Source organism: Sinohyriopsis cumingii, chromosome 1 (genome assembly GCF_028554795.1).
Source record: "Sinohyriopsis cumingii isolate HCF-2022 chromosome 1, ASM2855479v2, whole genome shotgun sequence".
NCBI lineage: Eukaryota > Metazoa > Mollusca > Bivalvia > Unionida > Unionidae > Sinohyriopsis > Sinohyriopsis cumingii.
Window position 1 is genome coordinate 117,894,837 of NC_142961.1, and position 18,791 is coordinate 117,913,627.

An 18,791-nucleotide genomic window follows, 5' to 3' on the forward strand; every position below is an offset into this window, starting at 1 on the left:
CTACCGCAGGCAACATCGTTGTATTCGCTGACGGCGGCAAAATCAGAGACTCTTTGATATCAATTGCGATGCTGCGAGATGATGCACGAAGAGTCGCAGCGACGCGTGTAGCAAAGACCGGCGACATAATGACAGGTGAACTCAGCATGAACGGCAACAAAATAACTGTGTTAGCGGATCCGATAGGTCCCGAGGATGCCACAAATAAACAGTATGTCGATGCGCAATACAGACTCGTTGTTGGTTTAGTCAATGACAGAGTAATAAAATCCGGCGACACAATGACGGGCGAACTCCGCATGAACGGCAACAAAATAACCGTTCTAAAAAATCCGGAAGGTCCCGAAGATGCCGAAAACAAACAATACGTAGACGTCGTTGACGGTAAACTAGCCACGTTGCGGGCAGAGTATGATGTTCACGTGGGCGCGTTTGTAAGATTTCGAAGAAACACTCAAAAAATTGGTGAGACCGTGGATAAGGTCTTTGGGGTTCCTCCAGTCGTCGATGTGAAACTCGTTGATGTAAAGACCGACATTGACACGATCAAACAAACACAGCAGGATATCGTATCGGGTATTCCTGATATCGTTAACAAAACCAGTCTGATTAAAGTGCCCACTGGAATTACCCCCGGGCATATCACCAACATCGTATTCACGATATCATCCGGATTCGCAACATGGTCCCGACAAAATAATTCACTCAAACATACAGCAACGGTCACTGGCGTGTACAGGTTGTCCGTGTTTTCAGCCGCTAAATTTGAAATCTTCACAACATATCCCTGGAGACATTCCACCGATAAGTATTCCGGGGTTGTAACCGTAATACTAAACAGCGGAACCGAAGAAATATTTATACTTGAAGCCGAAGACGAGACATTAACCGCAGCATCCTACTGGTGGTGTTTGGAATTCGATGCAGAAACACCTCAGTTGGTTACCGCGTAATTGAAAATCGGCAGCGATTTTAAATAATGTCAACACGACACCAGATGCTCAGCAATACCGGTATGATCAGGTACGCGAGTGGCAATCAACGTTGAAAAACACCATCGACAGATGCGCAATAAAAATAAAAAAATATAAACGCCGCGTCACCGCGTTAGATATAACTGTGTACTCGGTATCCGCCGTGGTTGCACCCACGGGTGTGTTACTGTCTGCGCTAACTCCGGTGACAACTGCAATCGCTATCACAATCACAATTTCAGCATCAACGACGATCGCAGGAGTCGCCAATATCATCGCGAAAAAAATATCCTCGTGTGCGACAGCAAAATTGCACGAGTATCAACAACTAGCCAACGCGGTCAACAGCGCCTACTCGAAACTGTCCTCGTTGATATCATCTAGCGTGGACGACAACAACATATCAGATCTTGAGTTCACTCTGATGTCTGCGTGCTACAGCGACTATGAGCGCGCAACAAGCACTGAACCTGCAAATAGTTTTCATTTAAAAACGATAAAGTTAAATAACGATGGAACGACAAGCGTTGCTCGACATAGCCGCGAATACAACTCCGGTAAGGACCACAATGATATCAATATCGTCGACGCAACCAGAGTTCAACATTAATTTTCCAACTGCAATTCCTGTGAAGGAAATCGCGCTGGCACAGCTACGAGTGTATCACAGCTGGCCCAATATCAGGGCAACATCATTTCACGGACAGCCGCCGAATAACTCATTTGTTTTTTCATATCAAAATAAAGCCGATGGAACCCCCGATTGGGAAACTATTGTGTTACCCACTGGAAGTTATCAGATAGAAGAAATTAATAATGAGATACAACGTCAAATAAAGCGTGTCACCGGAAAAGAGTCAAACATCACCATATCAGCACACGAGCCAACGTTGTCAACGGTCATCGAGGTTGCTACACCTGGTTACGCCGTTGACATCTACAACAGTTCAATCAAAACCATACTAGGATGGCCAGGGGAAAAACCAGCGGCTAAACCGCGTCTGCCAGAACCTGTAAAATCCGATCATTACACGGATACTATGGCGTATCATGACAATCTCTCATATCTCGGCGACGTGATACTATTGATGAGAGACCCAACATGGTCAATACGTTATTTCGATCGTGAAGATTATCCAGCTTGGAATTTTTACTCTCCGAAATCCCGACCCCCCCACGACGCAATTGGTAGTATGAAACATCTCGATGTCGAACTTTTTCTCGACACACTAAGCGATTTTTTTGAAGAACAACTTAAACTTCTGCAACAATCCTTTCAAGAGCATATTTCTGACCTGTATAGTCCACGCGATAAAATCATAAAACATATCGAGATGATAAATAAACTAATCGACGACATGAGATATTTTAACCGGCGGATAGTTTAGGCGGTAATTGACGCCCCCAAGAAGACGAAGTTTCTGAGGATTTATAACATAACAGAGGATGAATTACAAAATTTTAGATTTCCCGGATATAAAGTACCTGAGATGTTAACGTCGTTGTCTGCGCTGTTGGATCAATCCTTTGAGAATGTTCTTGCCGCGCACAAGCGATCATTCCCGGAACCTGTTGTGTTGGGACACGACAACAGCACATCAGGTGATAGCCGGCATATTTCTCCGGGCATAGTAAATATCACCGACGTGGTCGCGGTCAATCTTGTGTGTGATGTCATCGATGGCAGCTACAGCATAAACACGGGCGAATCAAATCAGGCCCAGCAAGGGTTTATATTGTACTCGTTTACTCCTACACAACCGCCCGGGTTCCTGATTGTGCAAGAGCCAATTAATCCAGTATTTCTGCGGTGTCATAATCCGACGCTGACAAGGATAAATTTTAAAGTTACTGACCAGCAACAGCGACTGTTGGACCTGCGTGGGGAAACAATTAGTGTAAACTTGTCATCGTGCAGTGATTTCACCGACAGTGATTGTGAATCTGAATTCGAATCTGAATTCGAATCCGAATCGCTTTGCGATTCCAGTGTTTCCCGTGATTCCAGCGATTCCAGTGATTCCGATGATATCCCGGTGGGAAACGCCAACATTTCAATCAACAACAGCAACGTCGTGATAAATTATGTTAAATAAACACAATAAATATAATGACTGAGGGATTTTACCAGCATGTTCGCGTGCACATACTTGACCGAAAAGAACTTGCCGACGCGATAAGAGCCGCATTCACACGAGCTTATGATGAAAACACTTTGCCATACCCGCTGAAAGATACCCGGATACGCGTGGGAAATAATGGCACCGACAAGATGTTGCTGAGCAGCGACGATATCGAACGTCTGCGCGACCACGATTACGTTTACGTGTTCTTCAGCGATGACGAGCTTCTGAATTATGCGCACTCGTGTTTGACCAGGGCGCAGGTAGATGACATTCTCGCGGGGGGAAATATTTAAACAAATATATTTTGCCTAAATATAGTAATGAGATTTTCACATATACGCGCCAAAAATATACACTATCCCGAAGATATGAGAATTGTTTCTGTGGGACGCAAATACAACTCAGTTTTTGACAAACTATCTCAGTGTGCGCGCGCTTCCGATGATCTCTCCGATGACGATCTGCGTCGGCTTGGTGCCATCATCGGAGTAAACCCCCGTGAAACCCCAGAGGAGGTTTCCGAGTTAAGTGATGACGAAATCTATGAGGTTGTTCATGACGAACTATTTATCGACTATAACAGTTTATTGTGCGAGTACGATAACGCCAGTAAATCTTTGTTTGTAAGAATTACTTATGACACTTTCCAACGCGATAAGGGTTTTCAAATGGATTATCAAGAAACTAAATTCCGCCCCCGTCGCGACATTGAAGCACTCAAATTTCTTGAACGAATTATGATAAGCGTGGTATCAAGTTAGTCCCTGATGTTTCCGGGCAATCTTTTTCTTACCGTGGGTTTCGACGGATGGTAAAAAAAATTTTACTGTGAAAATTATCGAAATAATTATTCGTCGATGAGTAATTTATCGAGTTTATCAGAAAGAACCCTCGAGAGTTTTTCTTGCTCGAAGATCTGTCCGATGTCGTCAAGGATCTTCTTTATAGTCCGAGCCACCGGTACGAAGACTTTAATTTGATCTTTGTGCTGAGGAATGATTTTGTATCTAAGTTCGTTATTAAGCATTTTTATAGTCCTGTATTCGCGCCGGTGAGTTTTGTAGCCTTGCTCGCGAGATTCTGTGATAGAATCGTACTGATCCTGCAGCCACTCGGAATTAAAAATTTCACTTGAGGTCGCAAATTTCTTTACCGCGTTGAGGTCACCGGTCAACGTCGCAACTGATGTCTCATCCATTATATATATAACAGTTTTGTCTCTCTAATATGATGTCAAACTTAAACAGGCTCATAAAAAGATATAAGCGCGTCGTACTTTTTAGTGTAAACAAATTTTGTCTCGAGATTAATATTTCGATGGATTGAACCGGGATTTATCTCAAAATATTTTGCAGCAGAAGTCATTGAGGAGAATTCTATTTCATCCGAGTCCATAACGGCAACGACTGGCCTCCGAGGAATCCTTTGAGCAGCTCTTGTTGTGTTACGGGAGTTTTCGCTTTGAGTAACAGCTCTCAGGTTCTCTATGCGATTATCTAGTTTATCTCTGTTGATATGATCAATAACCAATCCAGTGGGAATCGGACCGTAGAAACATTCAAAAACAAACCTATGGAGAAGATAATGTTTTCCATTGCTGGATTTATAGACCCTAATGTTTTTATAACCATGTTTTTTGATATTTCTGAGCGGGTTTTTTAGTCTGTGATGTCTAACTGTTCCGTCTGAGGAAGCTTCGTAGTGGTCGTAGACTGGGTGTCTTCTAAATTCCATTTGTTTATACTAGATGACATTTGTTTGTCTAAATAGTATATCGGGTGGCTGTTGATATACTCTTGTTCGGTAAACTCGCGATTGTGTTTGCGTCGATAATATCGGGCGAGCTCACGAAATCTTTTGCCGCCACACCTCGAGCACAATTTTGTTTTTCCGCGGGTTGCCACGTCACATACTAAACAGTTGACTCCGCCGTTGGATCCTCGCTTGAAATTCTGATTATGAGAAGCACAGTACTCGCCGACACACTTTCGTTGACATCGTTTTTTAGTTCCGGCAATTTTCCAATTGCAATAGTTTTCAGGCATATATATTTGGCTTTTTTTTAATTAGACAATATTTGTCCTATTGTTATAGCATGGAAGAATTTGACAGATTGTCATCGATAAGACCAACCGGCGGCCGGTTTGATCTTGACAGGTTAACCGGCGACACGAAACGAAAAAAATTGACAACGTTAAATAGCATCATCGGACAGGCGAAACAGGAATTTCGTGCCGATGGTGCATCTCACGTATTTTCGACCTATAAAGTTATCAGCGAGAGCTCTGATGATATCTTTGAAGAATTATTCGGGGAAAAGGATTTTTTCAATGATGTTATTGACGGCACAATGACCGATACGCGCGCCAGTAGCATCATTGAGTATCTCGATGATACCAATCACAGCGTGTTAATAAAATTTATAACCGGAGTCGTCGATGAGAACGGCGACGAGAAGTGGATTACCCGTGATAAACATGATCCTGTTCTTGCCAACGGGAAAACAGTTTTATTAAGTCGTGTTAGCAGACCAGGAATGCTAGTTGGAATTGATAGTCCGTACTATGTCAGAGCGTATCCTGTAACTGCGGTTGTTTACGGAATATATCCGCTGAAGAAACCAAAAATTGATAAACTTGCTCCGATGCGGATGACTGGAAATGCGAGCATTTCTGCGTTGAACTGTGTAGCCGAGCGAGTAATGGAACACTTCAGCAACGCAGTGCGGGGCAACGGTTTAACGCCGTCGAGAAAATCCAAGATAACAACGTGGGCCAATCGAGTCAGCGACAACGGAGCATCAATAGCTGATGTTGCTGCGTTGGAACGTTTGCTGAGATTTCCTATAACTGTGAAATCGCTGACCGGAGAAGAATTATACAAATCAAAATACAACTGTTACGGATCGCCGATAACAATTATTGATCATAACAGTCACGCGTGGACTGAATCAGTTAGGATATTTCCGCGAGATCGTGTTGTAAGGTTTTACGACGGAAACATATTCGACTGTATTTATGAGGCAAGCAAAACAGATCCTGTGTCGGTGTGGCTATTTAAAAGCGATGAGGAGTCCGAGTATGATCAGTTCGTGAGACCAAACGGAGAAGTATACAGAACTGAGTCGTTACAACGCGATATGAGAAAACTCGCGGAAAACTACTCAGTTACTGATGACTCGTTAGATCAGCTGTTGACGCGCTGTTTCACTGTTCCTAGTGTTGCCGCGCACATAGCCAGAGAACGAAACTCGTGGAAACCAACCAGCGACAGATTCCTCGAGGATATCAAACTGAGTTGTGTCGAATACGGCTGTGGAATATTTCCTATGATTACCGCGACATGATATCCGTAGATATGACCGCGTGCTACCCAGAAAGTTTTCTCGGGTACGGAGAGTGCAGTGAATACTTTGCTAGATTTGGTCACCCAACCAGTTTGATGACCAGAGTGTCAATCAACGGCCCGTTGCCCGATTTTGATCTCACCGGGTTTGCCCGGATAACATCATTTGGATTCGCTGCGGGATTGCACCCGATCAACTATGTGTGGTTTGGCAAACACTTCGCCGAGAAAGCGTGGGCGCCTATTGTGTTGTTACGATACATGCTTGACAGCGGAATACTGACATCGCTGACTGTCGGCGAAGCAATCATATGCTATCATCGACAGACCGACGTTTGGTTACCGACACCGATCATCGATGAGAAGCTCATAGCGGAATGGGGTCCTAAGGGGATCAGCGATTACATCAAATGCAGAGAGAGTGCCGCGAAAGATCTCGGACGAAGGTTAATAGGGAAGTTTACTCAGGGCGCAGCATTTGATTACAAAATACATCACAGCAGATTAATCCTTGATGATGCCGAACTGGACTTTGTTAATAGCTGACGCCGCCGCAAGAAATATATTTTGTCACCGCGAAGACGCGATGTTGTCGAACGGGAAAAACTGGGAACAATTGTTAGTTATCTCGACGGGGAATCACGACAGTTTACCCACTTGAGGTCGTCGATGCTGTCTTATGTTTCCATAAATTTACTGTCGATGGTAAACAGATTTCCCAGCACCGCAGTGAGAGTTGCGACGGACTCATTTTATATATCAAAAAAATATATGACCTCGGTGAAAAGCGTCGTCGGCGAGTCGACATCATGGGGATGCTGGCGAGTGAAGGATGAACGGTTACACGAATACTGTGAATCAGCTGATGTTGAAATCGAGGACATTTATCGTGATAACACGGATATACCTTCGACGGCGTCAACGTTACCGTCGGTGCACGATCCTGTTGCCAGACACAGAACTGTTTATCTGAATAGGCCAGGCGGTTGTGGTAAGACGACTCGAGTGATTAATCTGTTTCGAAATTCTGACATGATAGTGCTAACACACACACACAGACTTGCCAGGGAAATGAAACAGCGCGGAGTTAGCGCCTGTACTTATCACAGCTTTTTCAAATATAGCGGTGGCAGGTGGACTCCTGAGCGTATGGGAACAAAATATATTCCTGAGAAGGTTTTGTGGGATGAAGTAGCCACTGTGCCGCTGGATACACTAAAAAGGTTCCTCGAGTGGTTGTTGACGAAAAATACTGCGGTTATTCTATGTGGCGATCACGGTCAACCACCGCCGTTTACAGGCGAGTCTCCGCATGAGTGGTTAAAGAATTTTGTTGACTACTACGAAGAAATCGACGACGACATTAGAGCACTTGATCATCGACTAAAGAAGTTTTAAAAGCTGATCCGGCTACAGAATAATAAAACTCAGTGCGTGGTTATGCGCAAGGTGATTCCGAGGACATCAATGAAAGACTTCCTGGAAACGTGGACCCCAAGTGATCTCATAGTGGCAAGTAGGAAAACGGTTAGAGACGCACTTCAACAGCGATTACTTCAGCTATACAAAGAAAAATTCTCAACGCTGCCGGTACCGTTATGCTATTGGCCAACAGATACACGACTACAAAATATCGATGTTGATATCCCCGGGAAATCAGAAAAACAGCAGCTGGTGTTAAATGATATTGTGTTGGTTGATATCGATGTTGTCGACGCCGCACTTGCCGCTGATAAATCTCCGTGGATGTTAGGATACGCTATGACAATTCACTCCGCACAAGGACTAACCATCCAGGACACGAAAGTTTGGGTCGTTGATGATCGCATCGAGTGGTCAAATTTAGTTTACTTGGCCGTGTCAAGAGTGCGAAGAATATCACAGCTGGGAAGAATTGTGTTAGATACGTCAACGGCATCGGCCGCCGATAAGTCAGTGTTGATCGACACGATAAGAAAAAAATTAACCAATTGCAAACACAGCGACAAAAAATATAATCGGGAGTTCAGTTTGGACGTTGAATTTGTAGTCGAGTTGCGACGACAACAACGTAATCGTTGCGTGAATTGCAATTGTGTAATGTTATGGAGATATCCGAAAAATGACCCAAGACAGTTTACGTTAGACAGAAAAAATAGCAAACTTGGCCACACACGTGAAAATATCATGTTGACCTATCTTGAGTGTAATAGACGCAGGGGAGCCGCTGCAGTTATTTAAGTGTGGATCACCTCAGTGATTTTGGTGGTAATTGTTTATCATCGGGAATCACCTGAAGTTGCTCACGGGTGAATCCGCGTTGAGGAGCAGTTGAGTCTAATCTGTAGATTGCTGGTCTCCCAGTGGATCTTGTCACGGTGGATATCTTATGTGTGGTAACACTCCAAATGGGATCAGTCGCTCTTCGTTTACCACCTTCAAGTTCGCCTGGTTCGTATAAATATCTTACAGTAACATTACCCAACACTGGCGCTGACGCTGCCAATGCTGAAGAATCACGTCGTACGGGTATATTTTTTTTCGTGATCGCGATGGCAGGTTTCATGTTGGTTGTTCGAGTTATTTCATTATTTAGCGCAGTTATCACACTTGGTAATCTTGCAACCCATTCGCGCGATCTCGCATCTTGAATAAATTCTTTCGCGTACTGATACCCAAATAATCTTTCGCGAGTGTTCGATTAAATCTCTCAACGATTGCCTGATCACGATGAATTTCAGTGTGTCCTCGTCGTATGGTAACGTTATGTTGCTTCATCAGCGATGATACTGCACCTTGAAATTCTTTGCCACGATCAACTTGTAGCAGATGTGGCCATCGTAGAGGTCCTCGCTGATAAATTCGTTTAAACGCATCGGCTACTTCAGATGCTGTCTTTGTTGTCAACGGCGTTGCTTCCTTGTATCTGCTTGCAACATCAACTACTGTTAACGCGTATTTATATGTTTTTCGACGAACAACATCATGTGGCAGAAATAGTATGTCAGCCTGATGAACTTCGTTGGGTACACTAACATCGAAATGCGCGAAGTTGATTTGTTTGGGAGGTGGTAAATAAATTTGTCATATTGCCTGTTTCGATAGCCAATTTTTGGCAACCTCTCTTGTTACTGACACTGACTTGGCGAGTTTATTAATTGCTGCGTTACCTCTCCAGTATCCGATCGGGGAATAATAAATCGCCTCCATTGGAGATGCTTGCATTGTTATTAATTACTAGCGCCTAATACTAGTTTAGATTTCATTGAGGATCTTATTAACCAGTTAGCGAGCGACTCTCTGAGGGATTTATTTTTTATCGCGTTTAGTGAATGAATTAATTTCACGTCTGCGATATGTCGTTGCTGCAAATCAGGATTTTTATAAGCTACATCATGAACATGACAAGCCGCATCGATAGCGTTTATCGGATACTCGCCAGTTTTTGGTTGATTTTCGCTGTCAAGTCTGATGTCAAGTCTGGTTCCGGGGCCGCAGTAGTTGTATCCGGGAAGATGTTTTTCTCCGGGATACTTTGCCCAGGGAGCTCCAGGGAGTTTTCCAAGTTGGTCTGCGATGTCGCCTCCGCTAAACTTTTTTTTTGAAATCTAAATTTTTTTGTGCCACATCTAACACATATTCCTGTGAGCGCCTGTCGATTATTTTTTGTCGTAATTGGTACCGGATTGTTTGTTCGGGTTCGTTCCCGGCACTTCACACAATATAAATCCATAATATTATTCATTTGTATACAAATGGAAGTCACTGATTTTTCTGCGACGACGAAAAAAGAACCGGTGAAACATAATAGTGTGCTACCAAATTCTATCCGCATGATCATCATAGGACCATCTGGGTCGGGTAAAACACAGCTGTTGTTGAATCTGATAATGAAGTGGATGAAATGGGATAAATTATATTTGGTAGCACCATCTGTGGACGATCAGCGATGCTATGATGTGATAAAAGATTTCAACGAGAGTGCAAAAGCGGCCATAGGAAGCGATGACGACATAGTTGAGTTTATAACTGACATCAATAACGCGCCTGGCGTAGATAGCATTGATGGATCAATTAACAATCTAGTTGTGTACGACGATGTTATGCTGGATAAGCAAACAAACCCTGCGAGAATATTTTCTCGTGGTCGTCATGAAAACACTGATGTCATTTATGTAACTCAACGTTATACACAAATTCCAAAAGTGATCAGAGATAATTGTAACCTACTCGCGGTGTTCAACGGAGTCGACGTACACACGTTGAGAAATATTCACCAAACCTGGTGCAGCGGAGACATGGATATAAATAAATTCAAAAATTTCTTTAGTCGTGCACAGCGAACCCCACACGGGTTTGAACCAATAAATTTACACGATCCCAGAACACGATATCGAGTCGGACTTGATACGTTATTTATTTAGTTAATAAATCGTTAAGAGCAGCAGGGAGGGCGCTAATCCAAGTTGGTTTTATTATGTAATCGGTGCTGCAATAACGTTTCCAAGACTAGATTAAACGTTTAAACCTGTTATTTTGGTAAATAGACACCTTTATTGTCATTGTTGCCAAAATAAAGGGTTTGTTTTCCAAAATAAGTCTTAGTATTTATAATACTATTGATAGAGATGATTTCTGGCGAAAAAACCTTGTATGATTCGCCCTCCCTGCTGCTACTTTAGAAAAGTGTTACGTCAGTATTGTCTCTTATGCATGTCCATTATATCAAGGTGTCTACGTATGCAGGCTGTAAATTATTAGATTCATAAATCTTACATTCCATGGCCCACTTGAAGATCTCCTTCTCCAATCCTGCGATCTCCTGGCTGTCGTTCCGAATAGACTTCAGATGGTCCATGAAGTCATTGGCGACGTCGTTCATTGGCTGACAAAAGTACAAGACTTCTTTCATCTTCAGCATCTTTTTGGACGTCACGGTCCTTTGTTTGTACCATTCCTCTCCTTGCCTATTGTAATAGAGAAGACAGTTGCTTTATTCATAGCGCATGGGGTATGACTCTTGACGATATGTAGCGTTTCACTAAGTCTCATACGTCAAATTAAATGAAAAGAAGACGAACGAAGGATGGGAGGAGAAAGAGGAGCAGAAGAAAAGATCAAAATTATGTAGAGCCATACTTTAGACGAAAGTGAAATACAGTTTGTTTTAGATACACATGACAATGCTATTGCTACTGGAAGGACATACCTACGCTGCTACTCGAGTTGAATTGTCTTGCTATTTGAATTCTCAATATGGTTACATAAATTCCAAAATATAGTAGGATGAATTCCATATATGTTAAAACCGAAATAAGACAGGAGATCGATTCAAACAATTAGGTTTATTGCTCCATTTACAAGTGAATTCAGGTTCAAATCGAGTATTTTTTTTATTTTTTATTTTTTTAAAAGCTAGTATCACGTATTTAGGCAGGATCGCTGTTGGGATTGAGCAACAAATAAGCACGCAATGCACAGCGAGTGCAGCACATGCGGCTACATTAAGGCTAAAATAGTTATCTGATGTTTATTTAAACGTCGGTGACCTAATGGTTTAAACTCTTGAACAGTGGTTCCCGGCCTTTCTTGGCAACAACCTTAAAAAATAGTTGTTTTTTTTTTGTTTTGTTTAGCCTCACGACCCAGTTTCCACATTTTGATAAGTTTTGCCACCTTCATAAAAAATATCCTGGCGACACTCCAGAACGTCCTGGTGACCCTAAGTTGGGTCGCGACCTAGAGGTCGGAAACTAGAGCTCTAGAGCATCAGGCAACAACATATAGCTCTGCAGCGCACTAGTTATGAGCTTGTGGGCTTCAGCCCACACAAAGACAAGGCGTTTAACAAAGCTACAACCGCTCTTTGATCTATACGTCTGAACGCCTAATTAATGGATGTTAAGGTCTGCCGCGCCGAGCAATTCTGCCCGAGTCAGGCATTTCGTAAATTGTTCGTACCATTTCGACGTAAACTGTATTAAAAATAAAATACAAGGTTCTAACCAACAGTGGGAAGAACAACCAGTGATAGTCACAGAACTGCACGGCCGCAGGTACAAAACCGGACGCGTATGTGCGTGTTACTTAGAGCTGAAAAAGAGACAAAGGAAAACTTACGCATTCACAAGGCCCAGTTCGTATCCGTTTTTCCTGCTGTAGTGTGCGATGGGCTCCATCTCTCTTCTGATTGGATATTTGCCTTCCGATCTGATAACTTTCTGGTACTCGTTAGGGTCACTAATTACAACTGTGGAAATCGTGGCGATTTTCTCCTTAAAAATGGGTCCGTGTTCTATTGCTCTTTGTCTGTAGGCCTAAAATCAGAATTCATATGTATATAACATACATACATACATACATACATACATACATACATACATACATACATACATACATTCATGCATGCATGCATGCATGCATACATACATACATACATACATACATACATACATACATACATACATACATACTAATTGTCAATCTGCAAATATTTCTTTATCAGATGCTTTAATAACGTCGAAAGTGCTGACACTTTTACACACGTACAATTATTGCATCCAAAAATTAACTTAATCTATCTCAATCAAACAGTGAAAATAAAAAAAATCCTTTCCTTAGATTTAGAGAATAACAGTATTTAAATACTATGGATGCAAAACGATTTGTTGACAAATGTCAAAGAAGAAATGCACTCAACCTGTTTCTTCACCTCTGTGTGTATGTGCGTGTGTGTGGTAGTGTGTGTGTATGTGCGTGTGTGTGGTGTGTGTGTGTGGGGGGTGTGTGTTTGTGCGTGTCTGTGTGTGTGTGTGGTGTGTGTGTGTGGGTGTGTGTGTGTGTGTGTGGGGTGTGTGTGTGTTTGTGTGGGTGTGGGGGGTGTGGGGTGTGTATGTGCGTGTGTGTGGTGTGTGTGTAGGGGTGTTTGTTACGACAAGGATTGTCATCAAAATTGCATCCACATGATCAATGAAAGTATCATCAGTAAATAAAAACAACAATAATAACAACAAGAACAAGTTATGTCATTAATAAGTGTGATATTCTCATAAATATTTTATAGCTACTGGGAAAACTTACTTCAAACATTTTGCTAAAACGAAGTCCATCTTTCTTAAAATAGTCAAAGAGTGTGCCGACAACGGGAAGTCCTTTTGGGCCGGGAACATGATCAAAAGATTTAACATTGTTTTCAGCTGCAGTTTCTGATATTGCTGTTTTTGTTTGTGTTAAGACGTTGTTCATTGTGTTTGCCATTTCGCGAGAAGGGCACTGAAAAAGGTTCTTAAACACTGAACAAACAGCTAAACAACGTGTAAGTGAAATTATATATAGACTATATTTAAAGCATGAGCTAAAAACTAATTAGGTATGATCCATCACCTCCACTCTTCTACTAAAGTGTATCCAATTTTTCTCTATCGTACTTTTCTATTCCATTTCCACGTTTTCTCGAACATTTTATTTTCACTTCTTGTATTATAAAAATACAGTATGTTTCCTCTATCTTGAAACTCATTGCTTATATTCATATTTTCATTTATTTTGCCAATTTTCTAAAATTTAAATTGGCATATAACTAGACGAAGAATAATTACATAATTGTACAGCATAACAAACTCAGTCTAGAGAGAGTGAAACTTGTTTATTCTTTAAAATTGTTTCTTACTCTTTTATAAACATAGGCTAATAAAATATATTTAAATATAGTAGAAAGCATTCCTGTACAAATTTCACAAATATAGGCCACCTTATTTAAGAGAGAGAGAGAGAGAGAGAGAGAGAGAGAGAGAGAGAGAGAGAGAGAGAGAGACTGTGGGTGGTCCCCTTACTTTTGCTACTTCTGGGATTTCACTTCTTCCGGTAGCAGTCTGTTTCATCGCCGATGTTGAAAGCGCCCGCATGTTTCTAAAAGCTCTGGTTATTTGTGTTGCTGTTTTTGTTGCCATAGTTCTTTGTTTGTTCCTATAAAGGAAAATAGTACATGTTTTAGACTCTTTACATCATTGCAGTTATCATCGTTGCCCTGGTTAATTGTGTCATCTTTTTTGGTTACTATTGTTCTCAATTTGTTCCTATAAGAGAAAATAGGACATGTTTTAAACTCGTTTAGTCCTTTGCAGTAATCGTCGTTGCTGCTGCTTCCACCATCGTAATCGCTGGGTATGTAGTACACTAGACGTCCAAATTTAAATTCAGTTGGTTTAAGTTTACTCACCAATAATACACCAGTACTGTCTTTCACTTCGGCTTATTGTGTACACGTTCCAAACATTTTACCCTTCTTAATATTCCATTAGGTTAGCAACATTACAACACTTATACATCTTGGATACCTCAACATCAACGAAAATTCAGTGGAATTAAAACCTGACAATTCAAACTCAGTACTGCATGCCGATTTTTCCATGAGTATATCAACACCTTTTATTTTCAAATGTCGTAAGTCACTGGTCACTTAATGGAATTACTTAAGACGTTATTTCCAAGGACATCCGTAGCGTAACGTAACATTCATATTAACTTAAACAATGCATAAGAAATAACCAAATACAATAGGTGTGTAAAAATTGAATTTGGGAAGGAAAATGAGATTCTAATGTTGCTTAAGAACAAATTTCTTTTATCTTAAATTCGATACCTTAATTTTGTTAATGTTCTAATCTTAATTGTAAACATTTTTCTGGAATGTCTGTGAAAGCATCCTTGCAATAACTTTTAACGAGTGTTGCAATATATTAAGTACATAACATAGTATGTACTTACCTTTTGCCTTAGTTACCAAAATTTCCTGAAAATGTCTTTTTTAAAAAAAAATAAATCCTTAGTAAAATATTTCCAAAAAGATTTCTTCAGACTATTGATATTTGAGCCCAACAGTGTCTTGCACTGCACATTCGCGAGAAGAACCGGAAGTCCACAGCTAGAACCACTGCCAAACATCCACGCTTGGAACCAGTTCAATAGTAATTTCCCTTTATTAACAATTGTAGGAAGAAGAACTAGAACAACAAAAAAGATAATAAATATGTTACTTCTGTCTCTTCAAGTAAAGTGAATTAACAATATTTCTTCGTGCACGGAGTATTGTAATATAAGTGATTTTTCTTCTTTTTTCTAAAGCGAAGGCATATGAAAACATCTCTCTCTCTCATATTTGATATTTCAGTGCAACGTGACAAAATCATCACATGTTTCTTATGTTTACAGAGAAAATTTGTTTGCAAATTATTAAACCTCAATTTGGAGCTATCATTGTTCATGTTAAATGTTCCATTAGTAAGCAAACACTTATTTCTACTACTAAATATGACATCAACAGTAACTCTCTCTCTCTCTCTCTCTCTCTCTCTCTCTCTCTCTCTCTCTCATTTAGATACACCCGCGATAGGAATTAAATAAGCGCACGAGCTACCGCACCTTACGGAGCGTATTGTGCCTGCACAAAATTAAGGTGAAATTAAGGGACCTTTTGGAATCATCGATTAATATGGGTAAACTCTGACAACGAACAAACAACTCATAGTACAATGGACGTAATTATATATCGTATTGCAGACTTCCTTACACCATCCTTACCTCGAACTAACCCCACTGGTTTCAGAATGTTTAAAAATTTTGATAAGTCTCGCATACAGATCTCAGAAGAAATGTCAAAGTATCAGATCCCCACAGCACTATACAAATTCACGACTGTTTTTTTTTTTAAATCCTGTAACCATATTATGTGGAATAAGAGCATTTACATCAGCGATCATAACATTCTCACCAGGAACCAAAATAGTTAAAGACATTTTCTAGCAATAGTCAAAATCATTCCTAAGTTTTTTCAAAGTCTGTGTCCATGATCAATCTAGGAATTTCAAGAAGCGCTTTTCTCTGTCATGTAGCGCCTACTAAAATGGGGCATGTCATACCACTCGAATATTTGCATCCGTACTGTAAACAAGCCTATAGATTCGTGTTCCTCTACAACACAATAATAAATATAGTCTAGTCTGCAAATGTAAATAAATCAACGAATATCATAGAATTATATTGTTTCGTGTTCCTTAGAAGATCTATGGACATATCCTATGAAGTACCGTATGAATTCTAGCACCCGTATAAACAACTAACTCATACATCTGTGTTTGTATGTGCCTAAGTAAAATATGTGTTGGGTTTCCTTCACATCAACCTACCGTTCTAGTTTTAGCATACTTGCACAGAACCAACTTGTATATTTCTTTTTGAAAATGACTAATATATATTCGGTTTCCTTCTCCTTTGTAGACGTCAATTTATCTCCATGTAGAATAGAATATGGACATTCACATCATGAATGATAAAATCCCAGCTCGGAACCAAAACAGCTTCACGTATGTTTTATCATACTATAGTTACCATATATGAAATTCTGTGTGCTGTATAAATCAACAAAGTTCATAATGTTCGTTCTTGGTAAAAGAAAATTACAAAAAAGTAGAGTTCCGATACTCATACATCTTTCAGAACAAATGACAAAATGAATAAGATCTTTACTGCCGCATATAAGTTCACGTCCTTTTTCCAATCATGTGCCGATAACATGTAGAATACGGGCATTTACTTCGTCGATAATAACATCCCCGCTGGGAACCAAAATAACTTTACATATGAAATACGATGCTCTAGGTAACATATTTAATAGCATATTTGAAAATCTGTGTCCAGTATGGGGCCCAGATTGGCCGAGTTGTCTAAAGCGCTCACCGTGCCATCTCACCTCTGTCTGCGTGGGTTCGAGTCCAAAGCTCGGCTATCGTTGGTACATGGGAAGGCCTGCCAGTAGCTTCTCGTGGGTCGGTGGTTCTCCCCTGGGATTTCCAGGGCTCTTCCTCCACCAGTTATACTGGCCGCCATGTATATCCTATCTTGTGCTGAAAAATGTCGTTAAACCCTAGAACAACAACTGTGTCCGGTATAAGTCAACAAACTTCACACTGTTCCTGCTTTTCATGTTCTTTCACTTACATCAAAGTTTCGTCCATCTGACCTAAAAAGTACAGTATTAATTTTTGTATCCGTGCTCAGAACCATTTATATATTTCTCTTTGCAAATGCCTGAGTCAGATATTTCTCATTTCTTACACATCTGTACACGTCAAATTATCTCAGTGTATATCATTTCACATTTCTTCATCTTGGAGTATTGCAATTTAGCAGCATTATTCTCAAATCGTTGCTCACATGACCAATTTCCTATCTACGTTACCTAAACTCGTTTCTTTCAAGCGATGCATCTGCGCTCAGAACCACGACCTTCTTATCACTGCCTGTCACAGCACAAGTCGGTGCCAAAATAAACATGAGTTAAAATATTTCTTTCAATAACCATATGATACTGATCACCAGTAAATGAAAGGACTATTCCTTATTTTAGACAACATTCGTATCACGAGGATATATAGTGTCACAATCGACCAAAGTCTGTTCATTACTGCAAGTTCACTTATAACATCTGTGCCTAGAACCAACAATTCCTGGCAAAAGCAAATTACACAAAAGTAGAGTTCCGATACTCGTACATCTTTCAAAACAAATGACAAAATGAATAAGATCTTTACTGCTGCATATATATATATATATATATATATATATATATATATATATATATATATATATATATATATATATATATATATATATATATATATATATATTCACGTTCTTTTCCCGTTATTGTGCTGATGTCATGTAGGATACGGACATTTACTTCATCGATGATAACATCCCCGCTTGGAACCGATATAAATCAAGAAACTTCACACCGTTCCAACTTTTCATGTTCTTTCACTTACATCAAAATTCATGCATCTGACCTATAAAGTACCGTATCAATATTTGCATCGATACCAATTTATATATTTCTCTTTGTAAAAGCATGAGTCATATATATTTCGTTTCTTACACATCTGTACACGTCATATTCTCTCCATGTATATCATGTAACATCTCTTGATCTTTAGGTATTAAAATGTAGCAGCGTTATTCTCAAATCCTTGCTCACAAGACCAGTTTCCTATTTAAGGTACCTAAACTCGATTCTTTGATGTGATACATCTGCGCTCAGAACCACGACCTTCTAACCACTTCCTGCCACATCACAAGTTGATGCCAAAATAAAAATCAGTTTAACTATTTTTTACAATAACCATCTGATGCTGACCACCAGTGAATTTATGGACTATTCCCTTTGTTTCGGACACAAATCGTATCACAAGGATATATATTATAACAAACGACCAAAGTCTGTTCATTACTGCAGGTTCCCTTATAACATCCGTGCCTAGAACCAAGATTTCCTGGTGAAAGAAAATTACAGAAAAGTAGAGTTCCGATTCTC

The 18,791-nt window shown here is 40.4% G+C and overlaps 1 protein-coding gene across 3 annotated transcripts in view; it reads right to left on the reverse strand.

The window, feature by feature from the left end:
• LOC149807723 (cytochrome P450 10-like) overlaps nt 1-18,791 on the reverse strand; it is a 100,233-nt gene that overhangs the window by 37,270 nt on the left and 44,172 nt on the right. The window contains exons 2-6 of one of the 3 annotated variants that reach the window (XM_089969811.1): nt 15,191-15,426; nt 14,257-14,389; nt 13,505-13,696; nt 12,545-12,741; nt 11,201-11,391 (exon numbers count right to left, since the gene is read on the reverse strand). In XM_089969811.1, the coding sequence (XP_089825937.1) occupies nt 11,201-11,391; nt 12,545-12,741; nt 13,505-13,696; nt 14,257-14,373 (697 nt within the window). In that variant the 5' untranslated portion in view covers nt 14,374-14,389; nt 15,191-15,426. The remainder of the gene's footprint in view (nt 1-11,200; nt 11,392-12,544; nt 12,742-13,504; nt 13,697-14,256; nt 14,390-15,190; nt 15,427-18,791) is intronic. The other 2 variants (XM_089969803.1, XM_089969821.1) reach the window with 2 other exon arrangements.